The 23,625-nt window shown below is 44.5% G+C and overlaps 2 protein-coding genes and 1 long non-coding RNA gene across 3 annotated transcripts in view; 1 reads left to right on the top strand and 2 right to left on the bottom strand.

The window, feature by feature from the left end:
- Positions 1-230, bottom strand: part of LOC110984512 (metabotropic glutamate receptor 1-like) — a 69,579-nt gene extending 69,349 nt beyond the window's left edge. The window contains exon 1 of the mRNA XM_022244773.2: positions 65-230. The gene's annotated coding sequence lies outside the window, so the exon portion shown is untranslated. The remainder of the gene's footprint in view (positions 1-64) is intronic.
- Positions 231-1,092: 862 nt separating this feature from the next.
- On the top strand, positions 1,093-11,875 carry LOC110984513 (uncharacterized). The gene is made up of 8 exons (XM_022244775.2): positions 1,093-1,250; positions 2,340-2,548; positions 4,321-4,583; positions 6,415-6,565; positions 7,027-7,126; positions 7,869-7,929; positions 9,161-9,183; positions 10,310-11,875. The coding sequence occupies exons 2-8, from the start codon at positions 2,374-2,376 to the stop codon at positions 10,365-10,367; spliced, it is 831 nt and encodes a 276-aa protein (XP_022100467.2). The 5' UTR covers positions 1,093-1,250; positions 2,340-2,373; the 3' UTR covers positions 10,368-11,875.
- A 7-nt stretch (positions 11,876-11,882) lies between these two features.
- LOC110984514 (uncharacterized) lies at positions 11,883-23,027 on the bottom strand. The gene is made up of 3 exons (XR_002598869.2): positions 22,217-23,027; positions 19,734-20,043; positions 11,883-17,358 (listed from the first exon to the last, which is right to left on the bottom strand). It is a non-coding gene; the product is annotated as an uncharacterized LOC110984514 (long non-coding RNA).
- Positions 23,028-23,625: the final 598 nt, after the last annotated feature.

A 23,625-nucleotide genomic window follows, 5' to 3' on the forward strand; every position in this document is an offset into this window, starting at 1 on the left:
TCAGATTGAACTTTTAAAAAAGTGCTCTCGCTGGAGAAATTGAATTAGACGGGTGGAAACTTACCTATGACGACAACACAGGTAAAACATCCATATTCTAGTTCTTGTTCATGTGGAAGCATTGTGTCGAAGCCTTGCATGCATTCTAGTGCTTTAACTGATGGTGGAACCGAAATGTGCGCTCATCGCCTGGTTATTTCATTCGAGTGGTTGTCACAGACCCCAGAGTCAGCCTGGCAGATAACATCCTCCCGGGAACAAAGACGTGTTGACGGACAGGCTAGCGACGGTGCACCTTGGCCTGCGATTTTTTTTGTTTTTGCAGAATGCCCGCCAATATGGGTAAATGCCAAGTTTGAACTAGGTCAGATCACGGAAGAGAAAGATACTCAGGACCCGCAGTTATGCGTGTCCTTTCTGATGCAAATGAAATTGTGGCTTGGGCGGGATTAGAATTGTGATACCACACTTTCGTATAAAGGCTAGATAACCTCATTTGATGGTTCTCGAAAGTGGACTGGTCGTTCCTTTTTTAAAATTAATCACTTCAGAATGCGTATTTATCACCTGTCTAATTAAGTAGACCCATTATTTTATTACAGGATATCTGGCTCTCACCGGACACTTGTCCAAAGCTGTAAGATTGTGGGGAACTAGCTAATTTGATGTCGATTCCTCGCGCAACATCGAGACAAATATGTTCATGATGCATTTTCGTTTTTGGGAAGTTCGAGGGGAAAACACCTCAAAATCTGCTCTTTCTTCCCCTCACCACGAAAACGTGGGGGCTTATCGAAATAGCCCCCGACCAGGAAGTGAGAGGATAATATACCCCCCTCCCCGGCCCATCAACGCCCTTGAATTGATACCTAAACTAAAGACGTCATTCTGACAACTGTTAAACCGTGGGAAACGGCGTAAATTCCTACTCAAAACCTAGGTCTGTTTGCTTTGAAAAGAGAGTTGGAGATGCTTCTTGCAGAGGTCTAGGACTCACTTCGCAAGTGTAGCTTACTGTAGTAATCCCAGAGCGATAAATGTCGTGTGAGCGGGGGCGATGTATCCAGCAAAAAGCAATTTTTTTTATTGGCAAATCCACTTGACGCGGGTACGTGACTCCATTTGGGGCTGCCAAATGAGGGCGCTCTGACAATGACAAAACATTGACAGTAACGTTTGCGTGCGAATGACAGACGCATTACAGAGCGAAGAACTGCCCGAAAGTACTCACCTTTTCAAGCACTTATGTGGTAAGTTGTTTGAATAATCATGTAACTTTTGTTAGAATCGCTGTATTCCAGCTTTAATGGTTGCTAGTTGCGGTGAAATATAAAGTGGTTCCAGTATTTTGGGGTCGTTAATTGCGTTACCTCTATCACTTTCGGAGCATGGTAAAATACCTTTACCATTTATGACATGGTCCTAGCTGTTGCGTGGGTGTGGGCGGAAAGATGTTATGCTCTGATACACGCACCTTGAAAGGTCAGGAATCTGAGGAAAAATGCTCTGATTCAGAATATTAATTATAAAACACATGGCAAAGGAGGTTTTTTCGAGAAAGGTTCATGATTTGGAAGGGTCTAGGGCCTGCCGTGGGTAACAGTTCTACTCTTTCAAGACCAAGTTCCAGCATGTCCAGTCATGTGGGATCTGCATTGTTGGTTGATCATGTTACTCTGGCCATCTGTCCTGCATGAAGTTTCACTCTTTAAAATCATGAGTAAGAAAAGTTGATTAACTGACCAACTGAAAAAAAAACACCTAGTTCCTGATAATCTGAGGTAGCTCCTCTTTTACGATTCTGATCTTCCTTTTGTCCTTCTAACGTTTCTACTGTTTGGTAATTCCAATTTTCCTTACATTTCAGTCTGTTGGTTCATCTTTGTTTTGTCTTTGTCTTGTTTTGACTGTATTGTAGTGCAGTTGTCTTTTTTTCATGTATAATTTGTTGTCAGCCTTCCTTGCCTGGTTCTTTTTGTTGTCTTAATAAGGTATTTCTGTATAAGACTTTGTCTTCTAAATATGCCTCCCTATTTGCCCCCTTTTATTTCAGTGTCTCATTGTCTGATTTAACTTTCACTCTTGTAGTCATAAATCTTTCATTTATCGACATTGTGTATAACTTGATATATACCTTGCAAAGCGGAAATAAATGTTGAGACAAAAAAAATTTTTTAGACAAAATTGATTGAAAGCGCAGCCTGTCGCCCACTTTGTTACATCGCCTATGTCCAACAAATAAAATTGGACCGTGCACAAACGAATGACCGATGTTGGATTCTCGGTAATAGTGTTAATAACATGGACTAAGGTTCCATTGTGCCATGTTAATGCCACAGGTTTGTCTCCTGCTGCCTTGGGGTAATCCAATAAATGGCCAGCAGACCACTTCACGGTAGTCCGCAACCCACTGGTCACAGCTACCACTCCCTGAGTGAGGCCGGCCGCTCTCGTCGGCCGGCCTCCCTGACGGGCAGCAGCGGGCCGGCATCCCACCAGCAGATGGGCAACCCTCTGTTGCACCACCAACACCAGAGAATGCAACCAGGTAGGCTAGATTCTGGGCTTAAATAAGGGAATAAAAATGTGATTGACCGGTTTAAATGTGCGTTCAACACCAGCTCAGGAGAATGGACGTGACTATGCCCGGGCCAAGTACCCCCAGAACTGTGGAGTCCAACGTCCACCCGGCTCCCACAAACCCCACAGAATGAGGGCCCTTCATTATTTATGCCCAAATGGCATGAGCAACAAGCAACAGGCGTTGGGTCCGAGTGCACGTTGAGCACGCCGTAGCAGTGTGAACAATGTCTGTGGAGCAAGTGCCATCTCGCATGTGGCTCGCAGCGCTCTTCGGTGCAACGCACGTTCACGTACACTCGGACCCAACGGCTGTTGCCTGCCGTTCCTGCCATTGGGGCATAAATACTGAGGAGCCCTGTGATTGATCAGTGTGACCCCCCAGCGCACCGCAGCCAACTGTCATGTCAACCAGTCTGTCCTGTCACGGCTAAGAATGACACACACATGTATGGAAAGTGGCAGCAGCCAATTTCCATATCCTGTGTATCGATCGCAGCCGTAGTCAACCGTTTGGTCGCGGGTTGTCTTCACAAGTACACATGTGAACCACCTAACTTTTGGACAATGATTGGGAAATATTTGCACCTTTTTTTAAAAATCGGCATGGTTTTGGCCCATGTATTTCTTGGTACAAAGTACAAAGGTATACAAGCCATCATACATAGAATGGGGGGAGGGGAATGGAGCAGCATTTCTAGGGGTACACAACCACCACAAAGTCCCGTTTCATGCCCTGTTAAACCTCATGTAGAGCCTCTGGTGAAAAAGGCTTATTTTCTGTAGGGTTCGTGGGAGTGGGGTGAATGTCAGACCCCACGGTTCTGGGGGGTACCCGCCAAGCACATATATTTATTCCCATTCTTAATTCCATTTTTTAGTGTCAAAGAAGTCAGTATATGATAACTTTCAAATGATTTTGTTCTAGAATCTTATTTCTATTTTCCCGAACACCACCATTCCTTTTATGGTATATTCCTTGCGCAAGTGTCTCGGAAGAGTCTCCATACTTGGCATTCATGTCGCACGTTCTGCGTATTGTGTCGCACGCAGACTCTTGACCAACTGGGATGGCTCAAGCTGTCTTGTGTCCAGGTGCCAGAGCGTTTTTTCATGCAGCATGCATTCTTAAACCCCAGCGGGCATTGTCGAATGTTAATACACGGCCACCTTGCCCGTTGTTGAATAGGAAAACTGTCTGAGGTGTTAATGAATACAGTTTCATGAGAATGTGGCAGCAGCCGTCTTTGGAGGCCCCCAAAAATGGTGGCTTCATTTGTTGGTGTCCGGCTATGGGCGTGCAAGCAAACTAGTTAGCAGACAGAGCTCAGTGGGTCACATTTTCACCAATGCATAGTCTGTCATTGTTTTACATTCAGATTGATAACAGTAATACCACAATGAAGCATTCATTCTTGCACGAAAGAGTTCATTTTTTTCTTGAAAATGGTGCTAAGAATTCAGTGTTTGGCCTTCACATCAACATCAACAAGTTGGAAGGAGGCCACCTGTGAGTTTTATTTTCAAACCTTGTTCAGTTCTAATTGGAAACGGCAAGAGCCTTGCATCTGACCCCTTGCATAAATTTGAAATTGTCGAGACTGCACTTTTTTCCAAAACTTTCTTATGAACGTGTATTTAGTTTTGGGGGGTTGCATTAATTTTAGAAAAGATAGGGTACCGAGTGCTGTGTGCTCTGATATATTTTAAAACAACTGTGTGGGATTTCTGTTTTGACAGGGAGTAGGCACAGTCTCAGTGGCCCCTCGGTGCCCTCCCCACCAGTCCCTGTCACCTCCTCTCACTCCAAGCACCCTCCGTCTGTCCGGGAACAGAGATTCAGCGTGGGGGGCGTAGGCCATGGGGTGCCGACCGTGTCCCAGTCGTACCATGCCCAGCAGCAGCCGCCGCAGCAGCCGGGGGCGTGGTCCATGCCCAAAATGAGGCACATCGGCGGGCCGGCCAGCCAGAGCACCCCGGCCGAGCAGACAAAGAAGTCTAAGGTAGACAGCCACACTCCGAATCGGCCGGCTGTGGCTGGGAGTAACCTGTGCATCGGTGGGATGTGGTCGCAGCCACAAGCTTGCAGCTCCCCTGGGCGCACGTGTTACTTTCAGCCACAGTGACCAGTCCGTGTCTCAGGCAGCATTTCTTCACTGACCCGATGCAGAGGAAATGCAGGCAGGCCAAAGTGGTTGCAGGGATGTGTGGAGTGTTCTAATATTTGAGCCTTGAAGCTTTCCACGGTGAAGGTGGCATGTAAAGTAAAGAGGTTTGCAGTTGCACCGTACGAGGACATCTCTTTTGTATGTGTGCTTCTGAAAAGAATCAGAGGGTACCCAACGTTTTGGCCCAGTCTCCAGTCTCCAGCCAATCTCCTGAGGACAGACAGAGCATACAGTCTGAAACATTGGTCAAGTTTGGGTGGCATGGTTCTTGGAACAGGATCGCACACCTCGTCAAGGTTTTACAGGAACACACGAAAAAAATCATGAGATTTTGATTTTTGAACAGCTACAAAAAGTAGAGAGATGACTTCCAAAGCCAGAGACACTGGGAAGTTCTGAAAAATTAACATTAATTATTTTCCACAACAAAGAAATGAATGTTCCTGTTTAAATAGAAAAGAATTCAGCCCAGTTATCCAAACATAAACTCTTGAATAACGTACATGGACGCCGCCATGTTGCTTGCCACTAACTACCAGCAATAACAGGTTGTTTGTTCCCGGCGTTCGAGCAACCAACCCATGAACAACAAATCCAGCTGTTCGTGAACATACAGAACAAGCCGCCCGAACCCCTTCATTGAGTACCCTCCAGCTCTTTCCAGAACCACCCATACTCACTAAAGAGATATCCTCGTACGGTGCTACTGCACACCTTTTACTTATTCGAAGATTTATTTGGACATCGAGTAGGGCTGGGTCACAATACTTTTGGCACTAAGCCTCCATTAGAGGGCTCAAATGAACAGAGGTGAGCACTGCATTGTGGGAAAATGTCGCCATCGTGCAACTCCAGTACACTGCTCTAAATCATCGTCCATTGCCCGTGCTTCCATGGAGTGAATTGAACACTATCCTGCTTGTCACTGCACAGAATGCATCATGTAGTTCATGCTGTCGACCTGTGCGCTGGAGGTAGGCCTTTATGGGGAGAAACACCCAGGCTGCGGTGTTGTAAATTGCCCCTGTTAACCCTCCTATGCTGAAGTCACTCTTTGGGTCAATTGGTAAACACCTCAAAGAAGCACAGCTGTGTTGTGTTGTGCACTGCACCAACTGTCCCTCACAGGAATATCGGATTGCACTTAATGTGCTGTCCAACAAGTGTGCTTCACTGTTTCATGTGCATAATTGTGCAGTAAACCAAAGGCAGTGAAGAGGACTGCACAAAAGACCTAGGGTCATTTTGTGCTGGCAATCTACTGTGTACACACTGAACCTGTGCATGTTTGAGTTCCATATAGAAAATACATGCTCACCAGTGACTGTGGGCATTTGTGCACATTTGTGCTGTAAAACCAAAGGAGGGTTAATGACTGAATATTCAAGTATTTGGAGATGAAATGCAATAAGGGGGAAGGGCCCGTTTTTTGACAACAGGTGAATTTTTGTACGGCTCTGTTTCCTCAGTTGTAGTCAAGAAGTGTGTTCGGCCGTAAATCTACTGACTTGCACCAAGTACCTGCTTAAGGATATCAATTTGACTTATTCTGTTAAATCGGAAGGTAGCTTTTGGGGTAGTGTCTTGCAACGTCAACCCACCAGGGTTGTTGCAGCATGGTTGGTGGGTTTAGCAGCGATTGGCCTGTTTTTCTCACTGTGAGCAGGGCAGGAAGAGAAACCGCGGCAACACCACGGACACGGACAGACCTTGCCAGGAGCACAGCTTCATCACCGACGTCAACGACATACAGACCATGCAGGACGGACTGCTCAAACTGATGAGGGACTTTGAGACTGGCAAACTCAGCGCATTTGGTGAGATGTCCTCCAAAATTCTAGAGTTTTTTTGCATTCTGTGTTGACTTCTCACGTGACTATTGTTCACCCCTTAATAGAAACATTTAAGAACCATCTTAAATTCAGATTTCCAGCCAGGCCCTTTCTGAATATTTCAGTTTTAAGGGAAACATTTGATTAACGTTTTGGGGAGAGGAGTGACCACGGGACATGATGACTTCTGACAAATCGAAATCTGTTCCCAATTTTTTTGCAGGAAAGGTTGTTGACTTAACAATCCATTTTGACAACACAATATCTGCCGTTGCCAAACGGTTTTCCGAATTGATTGTAAAATCCTTTGCATTTCTAGAACCTGTTTAAGATCTAATAACATTCTCAAGGAGACAAATGATTACACAAAGGCTTATCTAATATACATGTAATTGCCACCTATTACATATTAAAGCAAAGTTGATTTTTTGACAAATTGTCAATAGATGAACACTGTTCTTTTGAGAAGATGAACAACGTGCGAGATCTTCAGGAGAAACTAGGCAGGATGCACTTCAAGATGGAGGCAGACATCCAGAATGCGGGGTAATTCCTCAGCAGTGGGTCTTTGACTCTATAAACTCTCAAGCAGGGTCCAAGCTTTCATTTGCCGTTATTGCCAAATGGTAGATATTTTATAAATTTGGCTATAATCCCGAGCAACTGACGAGAACCAAATTGTCTTTAAATTTGCACGAAAGAGGGAATTGGAAGGAGCTGAAAAAGTAGTCATGTGGCTGGAACTTAGGCTGTTGATTTAAACTTTGCCAGACAGAACCCTGCACAGGAGGTTTTATCAGCCCTCCCCCCCAATCCTCCAAAATCTACCATAACCCTCCTTTTAGTTAAGAATCCAGAGGAGCACCGTTGGTACCCTGACTTCCAAGAAGTGTCACGTATCTAAGAAAGAAAACAGTGGCTGGGTTCCATCTTCCCCAATCTTGCAAAAAAACCTCCCAGACCACCTGGTGGATTTTGAGGGATTTGGAGGGCAAGGATTCAAAGAATGCCAGACAAAACACACATTTGTTTCTCTGGAAGTAGCTTGATACATATGCGACCCACCCGTTCCAAACCCAGGCTGAAGTATGGAACTTCCGCTGTTCACCTTCATGGAAATTCCACGTGGCCAGTAATTTCTAAAGCGCTCCACAGACGAAGTTTAAACTTCATCACTTTGAAGTTGAAAAAGTTTGGGGAGGAATAATCAAACATTACTCAATTTGGAAAAATGGGTCACAAATATGCATATGTGGGCTGTACTCATTCCTACATTCCTCCTTCTCAGGGCCAACACCAAAGAAGGCATTGACATTGCCACCCAGAACATGGATCATCTCCTGTCCAATGTAAGTCCAGTTTCTCGTAACTTGGGGCAGAGGTTGAACAGAACGGGAGCACAAGTTTGATGCAATCAGAGTTTTTTTTTTTGCCCAAGCTGCTTTTGTAACCCATGCCTACACTCTACCTAACGGCCCCTACTGTCCTAGCTTTGGCTGCTGTCAAGGGGCTTAAGTTTTCTTAATCGTTTCAAACTGAAACTAAAAAATTAAGGAAGGCAGGTCGATGGAGAATAGTCAAGTTTGATCCGATTTTCATTCGAGTCACTCCAGCCCGTGTGTATTATCATGTACACTGCATGCATGATAAATGTTTAACGCGGGAAGCAATTTCAAATCGGATAGAGGTTTCCATGGAAATAGGCTTTTCAAGAAATAGAAAAAAAAAAATCCAACAAAAAAAAGCATCGCTCTTTACTCAAATATGCAGCCTCTGGACTTTCTAACCAGCCAAACTCTTTAAAGTAGCTTGCCAGAAAAACAATTCTCATATGTAAGCGTGTTGCATCGGCTCGGGGGAAAAAAGTAGCCCGAGATTGGAAAGCATTAGTGTGTGAGTCGCCCAAGAAGCGGGATTTGGTTCAGCGTAGGCTGATGGATTAGGCTGCATCGAGCAAAACTGCTTCCTGTGCTTTTAAATTATGCATTAAAGAGCGGCAGCAGACCATTAAGAACCTGCTTTGACCCATTATCTGTCTTTGAAGAGGCTTCCAGCTCTGATCCAAGTAAGATGCAACTTGCAAGAAATAGAGACAAGCTTTCATCCAGTATTAATCCTAGAAAAACTGGATCAGAAATGCCGTTAATGTGTCATGTTGCCTGTCTGCGTGACATTTTTTTTTTTTTTAAATGCTTTGATTCATTTTGAAGTGGCTAAAAATCGAGAAAAGGGTCTTCTGTTGTGGCTATATTCACAAATATTACACACGTAGTATGTTTACCGGGGAAATTGCCCACAATGTGAACCAAATACATGTCGTTTGTTTCCTAAGTATTCGTTGTCTTATGATACCATTTTGATTTAACGGAAACCCATCAGAGAGAAGCCAAAACTTGGTTGGGAGTGCGAATGACTGTTTCTTCTTCAAAGACTTCCTTGTCAGTTATCTTTGGAAAATCGACAGGTTTGCTTGAAGCAATATTGTCGTTAGGAATTGTTTCTGGGGAGACTAAATACACGAAGCTTGATAGTTGGAGTATTCACAGCAGTTTGATATTGCTTGTTATTTCTTCTTTGCAGTTGGATCAGCTGAGTATGGCAATGTATCCTTTGAACTTACATTTTTGCAATCATTTGTGTTCTTAAATCGCGGTTATTTTTATGTGGCCCACGAACCCTACTCACTCCAAGGTTTCAGTTGGGGTTTTCAGAAGAATTCAGCTCGATACCCCACCATCAAATGTTCACATGTGCATTGTGGCTGCCTTCCCATGTGTGCCTGTGCATGAGCTAGCTACATGTAGGTTTGCCTTACTCCGTCAGTACAACTAGGCCCGGGTCAGTCTGCCTGTCAGTCGGTCGTTCATTCTGGTCAGGAACACTTTGGCCGAGTTCGGGCGGCTTGTTGTCGTATGTTCATGAACAGCTCAATTTGTTGTTTGTTAGTTGGACGCTCGAACACGGGGAACGTACAACCGGTCATCGCTGGTTGTTGCATGCAACATGGCGGCATCCATGTACGTTCTTCCGAAGTAAACTTTAGAAAACTGGACTGAATTATTTTCTGTTTAAAAAAAAGGAACATTAATTTCTTTGTTCTGGACAATGATTTTTAATTTTGTAAAACTTTCCACTGTCTCCGGCTTTGTGAGCCATCTCGCTATTTTTTGCGGCTGTTCAAAAATCAAAATCTCACGAGTTCTTTTGTGTGTTCCTATAAAACCCCGACAAGGGGATGGTGTGTGATGCTGTTCCGAGAGCAGTGTTCTTGAGTCGTGTTCCCGCCTTTCGAGCGCAAGAACAAGAAACCCCTGTCAAGAACAGGAGGCCCGAACTTGACCTTAGTGTGGAAGTTGGCTTGCCAATCAGTCAGGTGGCTGTTGATAACTTGATAAATCATCTTACAGTAAACGATTGGCTCGGAGGATTCTACACCTTGCATTTATGAATCATTTACACACACTGTTATCAAGACATGTCGCTAGGACCAACAACGGTTGACAGAGGTGCCACATCAAGTACCCTGTTCTCTGCTGTCATTATTGATGCTGTCCAGCAGTCACGCAAGTTGATTGGTCTGTGAAATTGGATGAGTCTACCGTGACGGAGTAGTCCCTTGGGTTTGTTTTCCTCTGTTATCCCCCCCCCTTTTTGGGGGGAGGGGCAAACCATTACTTGCTTATTTACAGCTGTTCATTTTCCTTGACCGCGCATTCCCTCTGGCACCAGTCGTAGCTTACATCCCCCTGGAGATTCAACTGCCTTTCACCCGGAGCCGCCGGTATGATGCTGAGAATGACGACGATAACAGGTATCTTTCACTCCCCAACGAAAAGGTGGCGTCCTAGTCCAGGAAGTAGCGCAGTGTCCCGTGGCACTATTTAGACCGTATTATTGTACACTAAATCTCAGTTTTGTGAATTAAGAAGAACTCGTGCAGACCGGACCCCCCCAAAAAAAACCCACCCTCCATACATCATCAGAAAAACGGTGGATTCCAACACGTAACTTAGAGTCTACAAATGGTCATCCCAGAACCACCCACAACTCGCAGAAAGGCATTCGATGGCACAGAATGACAACTGCGGACTTCAGGACTTTTGATAAAAATAATATTAAAACACGTATAAGGCACCCAGTGCATTATATTTGTAATTTAAAGGCGCTGATATGTTATCATTATCCCTGTACATTGGGCTCACACATCATCTGAGCATTCCTGAGACCATCTCAGTTCCCTCGGGAGGGCACAAGCCCGATGCTGCCATGTCAGGCACAAACGGCTAAAGATAACCATTCTGCCCTGAGGTTACCCGTTTACTCCTGGGTGGAGAGAGGCACATAGTGGTAGAGTGACTTGCCCAAGATCACAACATGCTGCCACCAGCTGGATTCGAACCCCTGACCCTATGATCAGAAGCAGCAAGCCCTCACTGTATGCCATATGCCCCCTTTAAGCATGGGGCATGGCGTTGCGAACCACAATCAGTTGCGTGCAGATGGCTGGAAGTCGTGCCACAGAAGTATGTGGTCCCCACTCGATCCAAACCACCATCATTGACAAAGATTTTACTCACAGAAATTACTCTGATTCCTTGCAAATGAGTCCAGAATACTCCAGAAAGTGAAAAAGTTTTAAAAAGCCATCACAAAAGGTTTTGCGCTCTGACAAATTTTGTGCCCGGAAATACGAAAATGATACCCATTCAGTTGAAATATTTTAAAAGGACATTTCCCTGCCGTTCACAGGAACGACATCCATGCTATTTCTAGACAATTGAAGGTGTCATAGCTGTGATGTCACATTAGGAACAGACACCGCCGTTCTGAGACTTCGATTCAATCACAAGTCGGCTGCGTAGACTTGTTTCACTTCCAATATTCCTTCCAGATATTAGGATGAATTCTTTATTTCCCAGACATTCATGTTGGCGTTCTGCCTCTGTACTTCCCAAGGACACCTTTTAACTTGTCTCAAATTTTTAAAGGTGCAATGTTTCTTAAAATCTAATCTAATCAATATTGTATACCCAGTCGATTGCACGTTTAAAGTTTTCTATTTAAGTATGTTATTTTTCCCTTTAAATACCACGTACAATCCAGTTTATAAAAACTATCATATTGGTCGAAGAACTACACCCGAACTTGGCACTTACCAAAACATATTCAGATCTGTTTATTACTTGACTTTTCCATTTAAAATATCTCATTATTGTTCACTAGTACTAAATAATAACCATTTCTTAAGTTTGTATTTAGGACAGACAAGTAGCACAATAAAATCTGAAACAAACAGCTCCAATTCGCACACAAATCACATATTTATTATTACTACCCTGCTGCCTGCTCTATTTGGTGGGAACACTGATGTTTCCATGGAAACCTCCCTTAAGCTAATCAACTTTGCTTTTTTCCCAAAGGAAATCCATCTAAACTGCCAGTCCAAAGAAAACCTTTAACCTAAAGAATCTAACACCGCGAGCAATATATTTACAGTACTCCGACTTTATGTATTGCAAAACCTTTCGTATACACGCTTTCAGAAGCAGATTACAAATCTACATTGCAGTTCCATTTTGACTAACAACACAGAGACAACAGTCTATTATCACAGACAGCTTTTTTTAAAATGAAATGATTTCAGTGGAGTATAGTTCGTCATACTGTTACCTCATGTCACCGCCCCTGTCTCATTTTGCTGCTTCTAACAAGTACATGTACTTTCTAGTCAGTGGCCATTCCCCAATCTTCGGCCCCTGTAGGAACCAACATCGTTTGGAGCCGTTTCTCGTGTTTCAAGCAGGCAGATGACAAACGATGAGATTGATGTAGGTCAGGGGGAGCGGGGGGCGATGTCTGGCATCAGTTTGGTTGGTTCTCATTACAAAATGTCCCTTCCTCCCCTAAAGGAATAACGAATCCTGTTTTTGCCGTCAGGCTTTTCCCAGCGTTGTCCAGTGCCCTCTTTCGTAACCAATACAAATACTAAGAGTGACAATTTGGCCAGACGCTATGACATTGAAGAAGCAAACTTAATCTAGTTAACCCGATTTGCAACTGTCCTGGCCCGTCCCTGATCTACTTACAGGGAAAATAATTTCATTCTTACAGAGCTTGCAGCTAAAAAAGACTCATTACAACCTAGACAGCGACTTTAAATAAAAAAAATCCCTTAAAAGGTAAAGTTGTAGATTGTACACATGCACATGTACTTAGAAACAAAGAGCCAGGTTTTGGCCACATTTGTCCTAATATCACCTAAATGAGCAGGTGTATTTGTTTCGTCAACTGCTCTAGAGTAGAAAAAGACATTGATGCTAAATTCACCTCTCCTGTAAGACAAAAGACTATGCCCTTCGGCATATCGATGATCTTTATACCGTTAAATTGCTTTTAAGTGGTGACTACATTTTAATTGCACAACAGTTAAAGTACCTTCCGTGGACAAATTAATCGGTAGCTTTTGTGTAAACAGAAGTTTGAAGGGAAAGAGTATGGTCATAAAACGCCCGTAAAGACGTGTTAAACTAACTGCAGATTTATGAAACACACACACAAAAAACGGAAGAAGATAATGAAGCTGTCGAGTGTCGAAAGACGTCGACCGACTTCAGCTTGTCAGATTAGTTTCTTATTAAACTACACAATGCACTGTGTAGTGTGTGTGCACGGCTAATTCCTACGAAAATGTATGGCACGAGACACGAGTCGTTTGAATGTGCACCTGGGCAGCCGTCGCCTAGTAACACACAAACTTCGGTGGTCTACAAAAAATCTTTATACTTCTTTATACTTTGTCGGTTTTTTTCCGTTTGCAACCCTTTCCATAGGAAAGCCGGATTTCACGAGCAGAAATCAGGCGCTCTTTGTAATGCGTTTCTCATTTCTGAAAATTCAATGTACATGTTTATTCAATCAAAATCAATCATTTCTGCAAGTTAAACCGGCCCTCCTCTTTTGTGGGCGTGCTCATTTTTTTTTTTTTTTAGGGCGGCAAGATTCGTGGGTTTCAGACAACCGTACTACAGTCTTCATGCACTTGACATTACGTCTATTTCTTCTAACATTACATAATTACATGTATCTAAGTCCAAAGTGCAGGGGCTTCTGATGCAGTATGCCAGCCCGTTAATTAACCGCCCAGTGTTTCCAAATCATTAGGCATTCATGACGAATGAATATTAATGCGTATTTGGGTTCATTAGCAGTTACGAACGGTTACTCGGGCTGGACCGCAGTCAGGCTAGCCGATGTTAGAAGTGCGTATAAAAAAAAGAAAGAAGAATTATAGACAGACTGGAGTGCAGACCTATATACAGACTATATATTAATGGCAAACATAACGGCGGTGGGTCACCGTTGGTGCCAGAGACTGGCAAATGAAACCAGTTTCCATGCCAACCGCAAGATGTCAACTTTCAACAAAAATACAACAGAGGCTGGCAGTCCGTGTAAAACGGTAACTTGTGAAATATCACATTGCGGTAAACAGCGCTTCACCGAAACTGCATTGGGAAAAAAAAATCCCCTTATGATTAAACTTTACAGTTGTTTAAGAAACCCTTCATTGTTCCGAAGATTTGCAATTTTTGGGGTGAAGTTTGCGAATCACCTCCCCGTTGCCAATTTCCACAGAGAAAAGGAGAAAGGGGGCGGGGGGAAATCACCAGCGCGCGTTTGAAAAGCTCGTAAGTACGAGCACGTGAAGGACTTTCCCGCCAAAAAAAAATACATCACTACGTGTACATGTAGTTGGAGATCTGCCAAGCATGTTTCTTTCCATGCAAAACACCCACCGCTGTCCTGTTTCTAAAGGCTCTACATCTACTCACGACCATTCAGCACCATTGTCAGCACGTCATTGTAAAATGCAGCTCCCGTGCGTGCATTACAATGTATACGAGTTGTCCTCCTTTGGAGAATATCTACCCTACAAACTGGTTACAACTTGTCTCTACGAACGAAGCTACGACTGAAATGAGTTCCACAAGTTTGTTATAAATGTTCCATATAACAAACTGTATCACGGAGGTATTGAAAGGGATTGTATGTATAGAAAAGACCACAGATCACACAATAGGGGAATTTCTTCTTACTCTATATACATACTATACACATGGAAAATACAAACCAAGCGAAATAACCGATGAAGACGAAGGAATTTTTTTTTGTCTACTGAGCTGATGGTGTGCCCCTCTGCACGTAGCCAGTGCTAGGTGAGTGGGATACCCGTCGAAAACTTGGGGCGAAGGAGTTAACTACCGTTCAGGCTGCGCACTGATAAAGATAAGCCCATTTGACAAAAACCCTCACTCTTCGCACTTCGTCACACACCGGCCCATAATTATCACACATCACAACATCGAAATGTCAAGACAGACGACCAACGACAATCGCATATGGAGACTTCCCCATCGTAGACCTTTTTTTCAGTCTATAAATTCTTAAGTCTAATCCTACTTGATAACTACTGAACTAACGGGGAAGGACTTTTACACGTCTACAGTATTTATAATGCAGCAATTACGTGGCGAAACGGGTGCCTCATGCACCAAAGTAATACAGTGAGACAAATATTTCCATGTCACGGGAAATGGCGTCACTACACCACGCCCTCTACGGTCAACTTACACCACCTTCCAACAACCAAAAAACAATAAACCATGAACACTATATTTCAGTTAGGTATAAACAATCAGTGAATACATTCTAGCGCTACTCTACATAACTCCACTATCCCGAGTTGATAATTAGTTTTACCAACCCGTCTACTCTTAAACCACAAAATCGCTCGTTCGTGTTTGTGTGCCAATGTGCTTTTACGTGATTCATACTTTTATTCAGGCTTCGATGGGTGCAGACCACGAAGGGTGAGTTCGAACGACGGCCATTTTGTCGACTGCTGGTCGATTTCCGCTGGTAACTTGCGCACGGAACATACCCTGGGGGTACCAGGCAAAATCGACCAGTGGTAGACAGAGGTCATCGCTCGAACTTACCCGTAAGGTTCAAGTGTAAATAGTTATATCCTCTTTTCAAATTGTGCTCTAGAAAGCCTTGCATTTTCTATTCTGCGAATTAGCGATGGTTTGCTGGGATATATATTTTTTTCTACTAAAGCGTGAGCGCCTCTTTTGTACTACGATCGTCTAATGCTAGCTATATATCATACCTGAGTTGCCCTTCCCATGCGAAGGAGGTCACAGGATTGAAACCCTGGCGTCCTTTAAGCAGCATTTTCGTGAGATATTTCAAGATCCGTGCAGCATTTTAGTTTTTCTCACATCTACTTTTTTTTTTCCTATCTCTACTTTCTTTTTGCGTTACCGCGTGCAGCATTGTGCAAAACAGCACGAAATGCCTCAAGCGTGGCGTTTCACGCTGGAATGACGACGCATTCGTCGTGAATCCGTCCCGGTGAAAACGGCGCTGTGAGGTATTTGACTGGCTGTTCGTGGTCCGAAAATTAACGACGCCTGAGCAGATGTGCCAACGAGAGGCCGAACCCCCGAGAACGAGGCTTACCCAGATCGTATACTTCGTACGACGTACATGTATACGCGCACGTGATGGGTAGGACATAAACGTTGGAACAACCATCCACCCTTAATACTTCTTTTGGCTGATGTGACCCAGAACTGGGCGAAACAGTAGGATAATTACGAATTATTTCAGTAAACACTCTGTAGGCATGGGCCTACTATGTAGTACACTACTATCACAAACACTCTAAATACATATTCAGGTTGGCAACTGGTTTTCACTTCGACATGAGGTTTATGATGGCGAACCATTAGCAAACCTCATCTCAGCAAGTCATTAAAATACATGATTTGGGGAAATACCACTACCCAGATACACCACTATATGATATATTAGAGAAAAGGGTGAAATATTATACCTACTATATACCTACGTGCACGTGCAATATCCTGTTTGTATTTGGAGGAAAATAGTGTGGTTCTAATTCGTGCGCCGGCTACCAGTAGAACCTAATGAATAAAAGTGCTTTAAGATTCTAAATCTACGTTTATTTCCGGCGGGGCCACGCACATGCGCAGCAACGGACCAACGAAAGAGATTGCGCCGAAATTTGCATTGCGTGCTCGTAAATTCTGTAAAAAAGTAACAGAGAAAGCAGAGGGCCTTTAGACTAAACAAAGCTGCAGCTTAAAAGACGAGCGATGTTGAGGTGTATGGAGACTTCACGTGGGCCATATTAAGGTGCTGTGCCCAATGACGCCATCTTAAAGCTTGTGTTGATACCAAGCAATTGATGTAAGTTGTAGAATAGTTAGCATTTACTGTCAAAAACCCATGAAGATTGATTATGCGGAGGGCACTCAAACCATGATACACAAACACAGACGAGAGTTTTTTTAAGAGGAGTGTTGACTTAACGACGAACGAGGTGACTGGAACCTACAGACGTTCTTATCCATGACTCTGAATGACGGTGGCCTTCATGCGTATACGCTTGTTTTTGGCCGATGCTGTCCAGTACCGGTGTCTGCCAGGGCCATTGGCTGATCTTTAAGGCAGCTGGATCACGTGATCTGCTGACTGCTTCCCACTGAACCAATCAAGAATCTCCGAGATGCATTCGGCCTATCGGGTGACAGCTGTCCTGTGCGGTTGGTCGGTAAGATTGCTCTGCTCTCGGCTGACTTATCTGCAATCACCTCTTTGTTGTAGTAGCCGAGTGACATCTTATGCAGGTTGCCATGGAAACACATTATGAGGTGCAGTCTCTCCCAGCCACCCCGTACCGTCGTTACCTGTGCAAGAAAAGCACAAAAGAAGAACAGAAATGAACAGAAATATTTTTTTATGATTTCAGTGCACTTAACATATCTGGCAGCTCAAACCATGAGACTTCACGAATCAACTTCACCACGTTTTCGACTGAGATACAGATTTCAGAGAGGTCGATAGGTTAAATGGAGCAAAAAACCTGTCCTTGGTTACAGCTGCCGTTTCTACATGCGTTATTTGCGTCAGTTTGTAGTACTGACGCATTCCCCTATCAAAAATTTACATCCAGTCGAGAGCAGGTAGCTTGGTTTCTTCTCTCACTGTCCGAGCACGCTACTCTGGGGGAAAAACAGTAGCAGAACACGCCAATGCAGAACGCACCAATACAAAATAAAGTTTACGACAAACTTTTAAGCACGTGAGGCTATTAATAACCCTAACAGTCTTCAACCCTCGGGCAGCAGAAGGATTGAAGATAGGGTTAAGGCAGCAAATCACGGGATCAAGAAGATGGAGGGCTCTTAATACCTTGGTCAGAATGGAGAATACCACACAAAAGACGTCATGGCCAGAATTACATCAAGATGGAGCTTGGAGATGTTCTTGGAATGCGTGAAGACAATGATTCTGACAGACAAGAGTTTACCAGTGTCATTTCGTCAGAGTATGAGCCGCGAGCTGGACCAAAAGAGGGCGCAATTTTCTTAGCAATGGAGGCTCCTTTGGTCGGAACTGAACTTCGCTGGTTCAGGAACTTTGGAGGGATTCATCCAACGATGGACTAACCAGAGCCAATGCAGACCAAGCATGCAGATGGTCCGTAGAGTGAACTTGGCAACTCTGGTTTTACCTTGGTCTCGGTGACAACAGCCCCTTTTATAAACAAGAGGGACTCTGTGCCGTTGTTTACTTCTGAACTTGGCACGCAGCTGTTTGGCCGATGATTACTACGCACGTTGCCCTTTTGCAATTTTGATACGGGACCAAACAAACCGACCCCCGTGACGTAAGTTTCAGTATCGCTCACGTTATTTTGTGGCGTCACGAGCTTCGCTTTCACGTATCGTGTGCCCCATGTCATCGCCGCATATCACGCTCGATAACCGTGTTGTGGGAAAAATAAGCTGACTTGCTGATAAGTGGAATTCATGTAGATAGCTGAGTTCAATAGGGGACCGGCAGTGATGCGGCTGTCGCACATGCATAGGCCTTTTTCGCTAAGTGACACTGCGGTGTTGTCGCTGGTGCACGGCAGTACTTACATGTACATGCGTGTACACGCCCCCGCATGCACGTCCACAGCAAATTGACACAATGCCAGAATTCTTTGTTATTTTTTTTTTCAGATGCGCCCTGTATATGTACATGTGTAGTTAAGTGCTCACTTTTTGGAGTTAAGTTTTCACCCTTTCCTGTCTCGGCACAAAGTGTCTGCTGGTCTGAAAAACAACATGTGGGGGTGTAGAACTCTATCGCCTTCAAGTCTCCACTTCACCCTTGCCAGAACCACATTTCCTGAAATAAGGGTGGGTTACGCGTGTTGATAACTTCGTCCATGCGAGTAGCATCAACAAACGCCTGGCGCGGTAGTGTTGCGCTCCCGTGTTTACCTTTCCGGGAAATTTCATATTTGTTGTTCACAAGAGGTGTACGCACTCCGCCCCGAAACGATCATTTATAGAAGAACTGCCTGTAATATCTTTATTGTATAACTGAGTCACCCAAATCTCTTTTCATTGAGGGCACTTGTGTGTAATACAGTGTCAATTACGTGATTTTTTTTAATGTCGAGTTGAATGACCGCTACAGCTTTGATTGGACAGGGGCAGGCTCATTGTTCGCTTTGCGGGTAGCGCCGAAATAGGTCAGCAAACAAGTGGAGCGCTGTGTCGCATAATGATATATCTTTGTCATTGCTTTGGAAACTTGCCAAGAATCACACAGGGCTGCCGATTTCATTTCATAGTACATTCTTTTCTCCTTAATTCAGTTCTAGCTCCTCGGAAAAGCACTTGCAGAGCTCGATATTTTTAGACAAACTGTGCTAGTGTAATCGAGTGTTGTAGCAGTGTAACTAGTAGCCTATAGTAAAACATGTTTTTGAAAGTGATTGTCATTTATCAAACTTGTCAATTTTTGAATTCTTTGCTGAATTTGGACGGTAAAAGCGGTACACCATAAAGTGGAAGTCTCTTGATGCATTTGACTTTGACAGTACCCGTAAAGAATTCATGATAATTATATGCACCCTATAATTTTAGGCCTGAGAAGTGATTCAAATATGGACAATGTACAGTGGAAAGATAATTCTTGGGCAGACTCAAGGGGTGCATGTGAAGTCTACAGTCTATCATGATTTCCGTCTACCGACGAGTTCCAGACCAGACCATGTTCTTACCTGCCTGGTTTCCTCCACTTCCTGCCCATGCTCTCTCTCTCTCTCTCGCTCCCCCCTCGTCTGCCGCGCGTTATCTCATCAGTATCAAGGTTTGGGGGGGGGCGCCTCCGGCTGGTCGAAGACCCGGGCTGCCTGGGCTCCGTGTCAGGTCGGTCTGCTGTATAGTGGATTCCGAAGTTCTCTCAAGTGTACGCGTATCAAGTGCGGCGTTGTGTTATAAGCCGACAGCTTGACAGCGCGACTCTGCATGGGTTCTTGGCTGTCAAGTCTCAGCCGCCCCAACAAGTCAGCGGTTTGCTGTTGACCTCACCTGCAAATAACAAAGGGAATTTTGTCACATTTTGTTACGTCTCTTTCGTGTCTGTTCCGAATGATAAAAGCACCGCACGCAGTGTTCCGCAGCCTGCTCAACTCTCTATGTATATCTTTCCGAGAAGGATTTTGATCTCTTGAGCGACCGATTCAGGTGTGAACTTCGGACAAACCGCTAACTGAGATTGTCGCTGAAGCGACCCCACTTGAGTCCTATCCCAGGATCGTAAGTCCCTGAATCACGAGGCGACTTCCTTGGATTTTGGACGCGGGAAGTGTAATCCCCGACAGCGGCTGCCAGGGATCGCCGAAGATTAGTCAAGTCACGAACAATTAACAGGAAGGTATGCGGGGCTTGCTCAGTACAGATGTACATGTATTATTGTATGAACTCAGCAAGATGTAACACTCGAAGAACGGGCGCAGACGTACCCCTAGGGATTCGCTGTCACAGAGCAGCACTCCCATCTCTCGTCTGACTTCAGTAGTATAGGGAACTCGTATCTAACTGAAAAACCAACTGGTAAAACGTGAATTGAAGTCGCGCTGACGGTTGACGTTCATGAACTCCGGACGTACATGTACATGTACAGTCGAGTTCCCATAATGTCTGGCCCGCCTGTTCCTCTACCGCGTGCGATGCCGGAGCAATCAAACCGTGATTGATTGTGCAGAAGTTGTAGGCATCTGCTGGGCTGAAGACAAGCCTTTAAAAGCACACTCTTGTACTGTTTACCCCTTTCTCGATTCTGAACCAACAGCGGTTGGTCGATTCGCTTGTCTGATGACACATCGCCGAACCTCGGGTTTGGGGTTTTTGAGGTTTGGCGCGGGGATAGTATTAAGCATCGGTGTCACATTAAACAATGTGTACTTCCGGTGTTTTGGCTGTTGAGAAGGCCGGCAGGACGGGTATTTCCGGCATGTAGAGAGAGAGAGAGCGAGAGAGCCCTTGGTTTGGAAGCCCTCGAACGAGCGTGTGCTGCAATGATCGCACGCAAGTTGTCGAAAAAATACCTGTACCTAGTATGATCAGGGCTGTAGGCCAGCTTCAGAAATTGGAACCAAAATGGCTGTTCATTGCGTGTGCAGTACACTATGCAGCCTTTGTGCAGTAATAATTATCTATGTACACTGCACCGTTTTGGTTTCAACAATCGAGACACTCATGTCACAACTCTCTCAAGGGTACAGCTCTGCCTGTATATGATCCCTCCAACGCCCACGTTCTAAATGCTCCAAACTGTTATTGTCCCCTCGTCTTTTTTACTCGAAGATAACCGGCCTCGGAGCACACATTTATACGCAAACCACTCCCGGAATCTGCGAGAAACCATCCGCCTGTCTAAGCCTCGAGCGTAAAATGGCACTGCTTGAAATTGCGCCTCCTCCCCGAGTTGTGGTGGCTGGAAACCGAAAAAGCCCACGCCTTGATTGAGCGATCATAACAGACAGCATGATGGTCACGATTGAAGCTCCGAGTCATGTAAATTATAATACAGCGAACACTTTGTGCCGAGGCCGAGCCGAGAAAAATCAAGCTCATGTATTTTCCCCACCAGTCCGGCCGAGGTGCGATTTCATAAACACAGATCGCATACCCAGTGGCGATTTGCCATTCAGGTATAATGGTCTTAACGGATGGTCGTGAATGCCTCTCATGGAGAGATTTTACCAGGGCTTTTTATAGGCCGCGATACTTCCATCCACAAATAAAAAATACCCCTGGCTTTGGACCAAGCAATTAAAGGACCAGGGAGCGTAGAACGTACGTACACACACAACACACGTACCCACACCAGCGCACTAGAATCACGATTATTCGATATTTTTGAGATCGATTTCCGGAAGAGACCTGCAAGTCAATTAACACATGAGTCAAACTGTGGTTGAACCATCAAGCAGCACTTACGTAACACTTCTGAGAACTGCGATCTAATCCTTTCAACGATTCGCCCAACTTCAATTCACGTACACTCATTCACCACAGAGTGCATTTATTCCAAACGCACTCTACTCGCGTACAATTTTCGTCCCTTTCCGCCCGCAGCATAGAAAATGTATAAGCATCTCTCACTGCGCGGTACTGCTCCCCTGAAGAAAAAAAAAATCTTACAAAAAACGACATCTTAACATACGGGTGATTCTTTTAAAACAATATTCAACCGTACCTTTGTCTGCCCGGTGTTACAAGAGGAGCAATATGGGACTCATCTACATTCAAGTTTCCTGCCTGTTCGTCCACTGCGTCCACTAGTGCAGCTCGTAAACATCCTTTATTTGTTAGCCCGGTAGTCGTCCCCTCGCCCTTCGGGCCTCTCTGGCTACAGCCCTTTGTGCGCGCGTATGCACATGTATTACGGTGCATCGTAGTCTCCACTCGTTCCGTGAACCATGCACGAACCGTTTCCCAGAAACGCTGGGGTGAGATGTTCAAGGCCCTCTCGGCCGATTAACCAGTGAGTCATTACAAAATAAACATGCATTATTCAGTACGTGCGCGACAGGCAGTGGGGCTTTCACGGTGGCACCAGACCACGCCCCCAGTTGGACGAGTGGCGGACGAATCGGCCTCATGAATTATTGATTTCGTTATCGGAATAATTGTTGTCGTGTCCGGCAAAATAGTACATTGTACGTTATAAATTGAGCCAAGCTTTTTCTCTGTGACGTGGACATACGTAATGTACATGTAGATGTACTGTACTGTACACGACGTGCACTTTCTACTGTAGTGCGGACGGACCAAAATATGCAGTGATGTATTATGCAGGGTTCCGTATACCGTACATGTACAGTACATGTACATGTACATATCATGTCCTTAAAATATTGCGATCACAACTTGTCATGTTTCGTTAAACTTAATACTTTTTTCACAGAGGCCTCTTCTTTGAAATGTTTTTTTTTCTGATTTGGTGAAAAATATTTCTCCAAGGAATTTTATTTCAGTGATGAAAATCAAGCAGCACTGTGACCCAAGACTCGCCTGTAGTAAAGAAGCCGACGCTTACCTGTTCGTCTCTGTTGCATACGGACAGTACATACATATGCAGTTGTACATGTATATCCATTTATCTCTCAAACATGAACATACAAATGCCGAAAAGGAAACAGTTAAATCCCTCGAAGTTAACCTGACCTACAAACGAAGTTCAAGAGTGCACGATGGGCGACGGTGCTATGCTGCATCGATCATGTCGCCAGATGTTACATCAGTCATGCTGGGGACGAAGTCGTCATTGTATGAGCCAACACGACATGAACGCCGGCAGTTTCAAAAGACGCGAACCCCCCAGGATGAAAACTGTGTAATCCTCGACATCCGAATCTGAAAGCAAAATGTCCGGAAGGCTTGGGGGAGGGGGCGCGTTATGCCCCTAAACTGATGTCTGCATGTAATCATATTGATAAGTTCGTTTCCAAAAAATAAATAAATAAATGTTTCATAGGCTCAGGGGGAAAATCTGTGCCTCGACGAAAAATTTGAACAGGCATTCTGCTCAGTTCAGCCATGGTTCAGCAGACCGGAACACTATGACTCGCGATCCAGACACGTTGACCCCTTACCCGCCCGTGA

The sequence above is a fragment of the Acanthaster planci genome, linkage group LG15 (genome assembly GCF_054643075.1).
Source record: "Acanthaster planci isolate LZ-2023a linkage group LG15, COTS_SCS, whole genome shotgun sequence".
In the NCBI taxonomy this organism is placed as follows: Eukaryota; Metazoa; Echinodermata; class Asteroidea; order Valvatida; family Acanthasteridae; genus Acanthaster; species Acanthaster planci.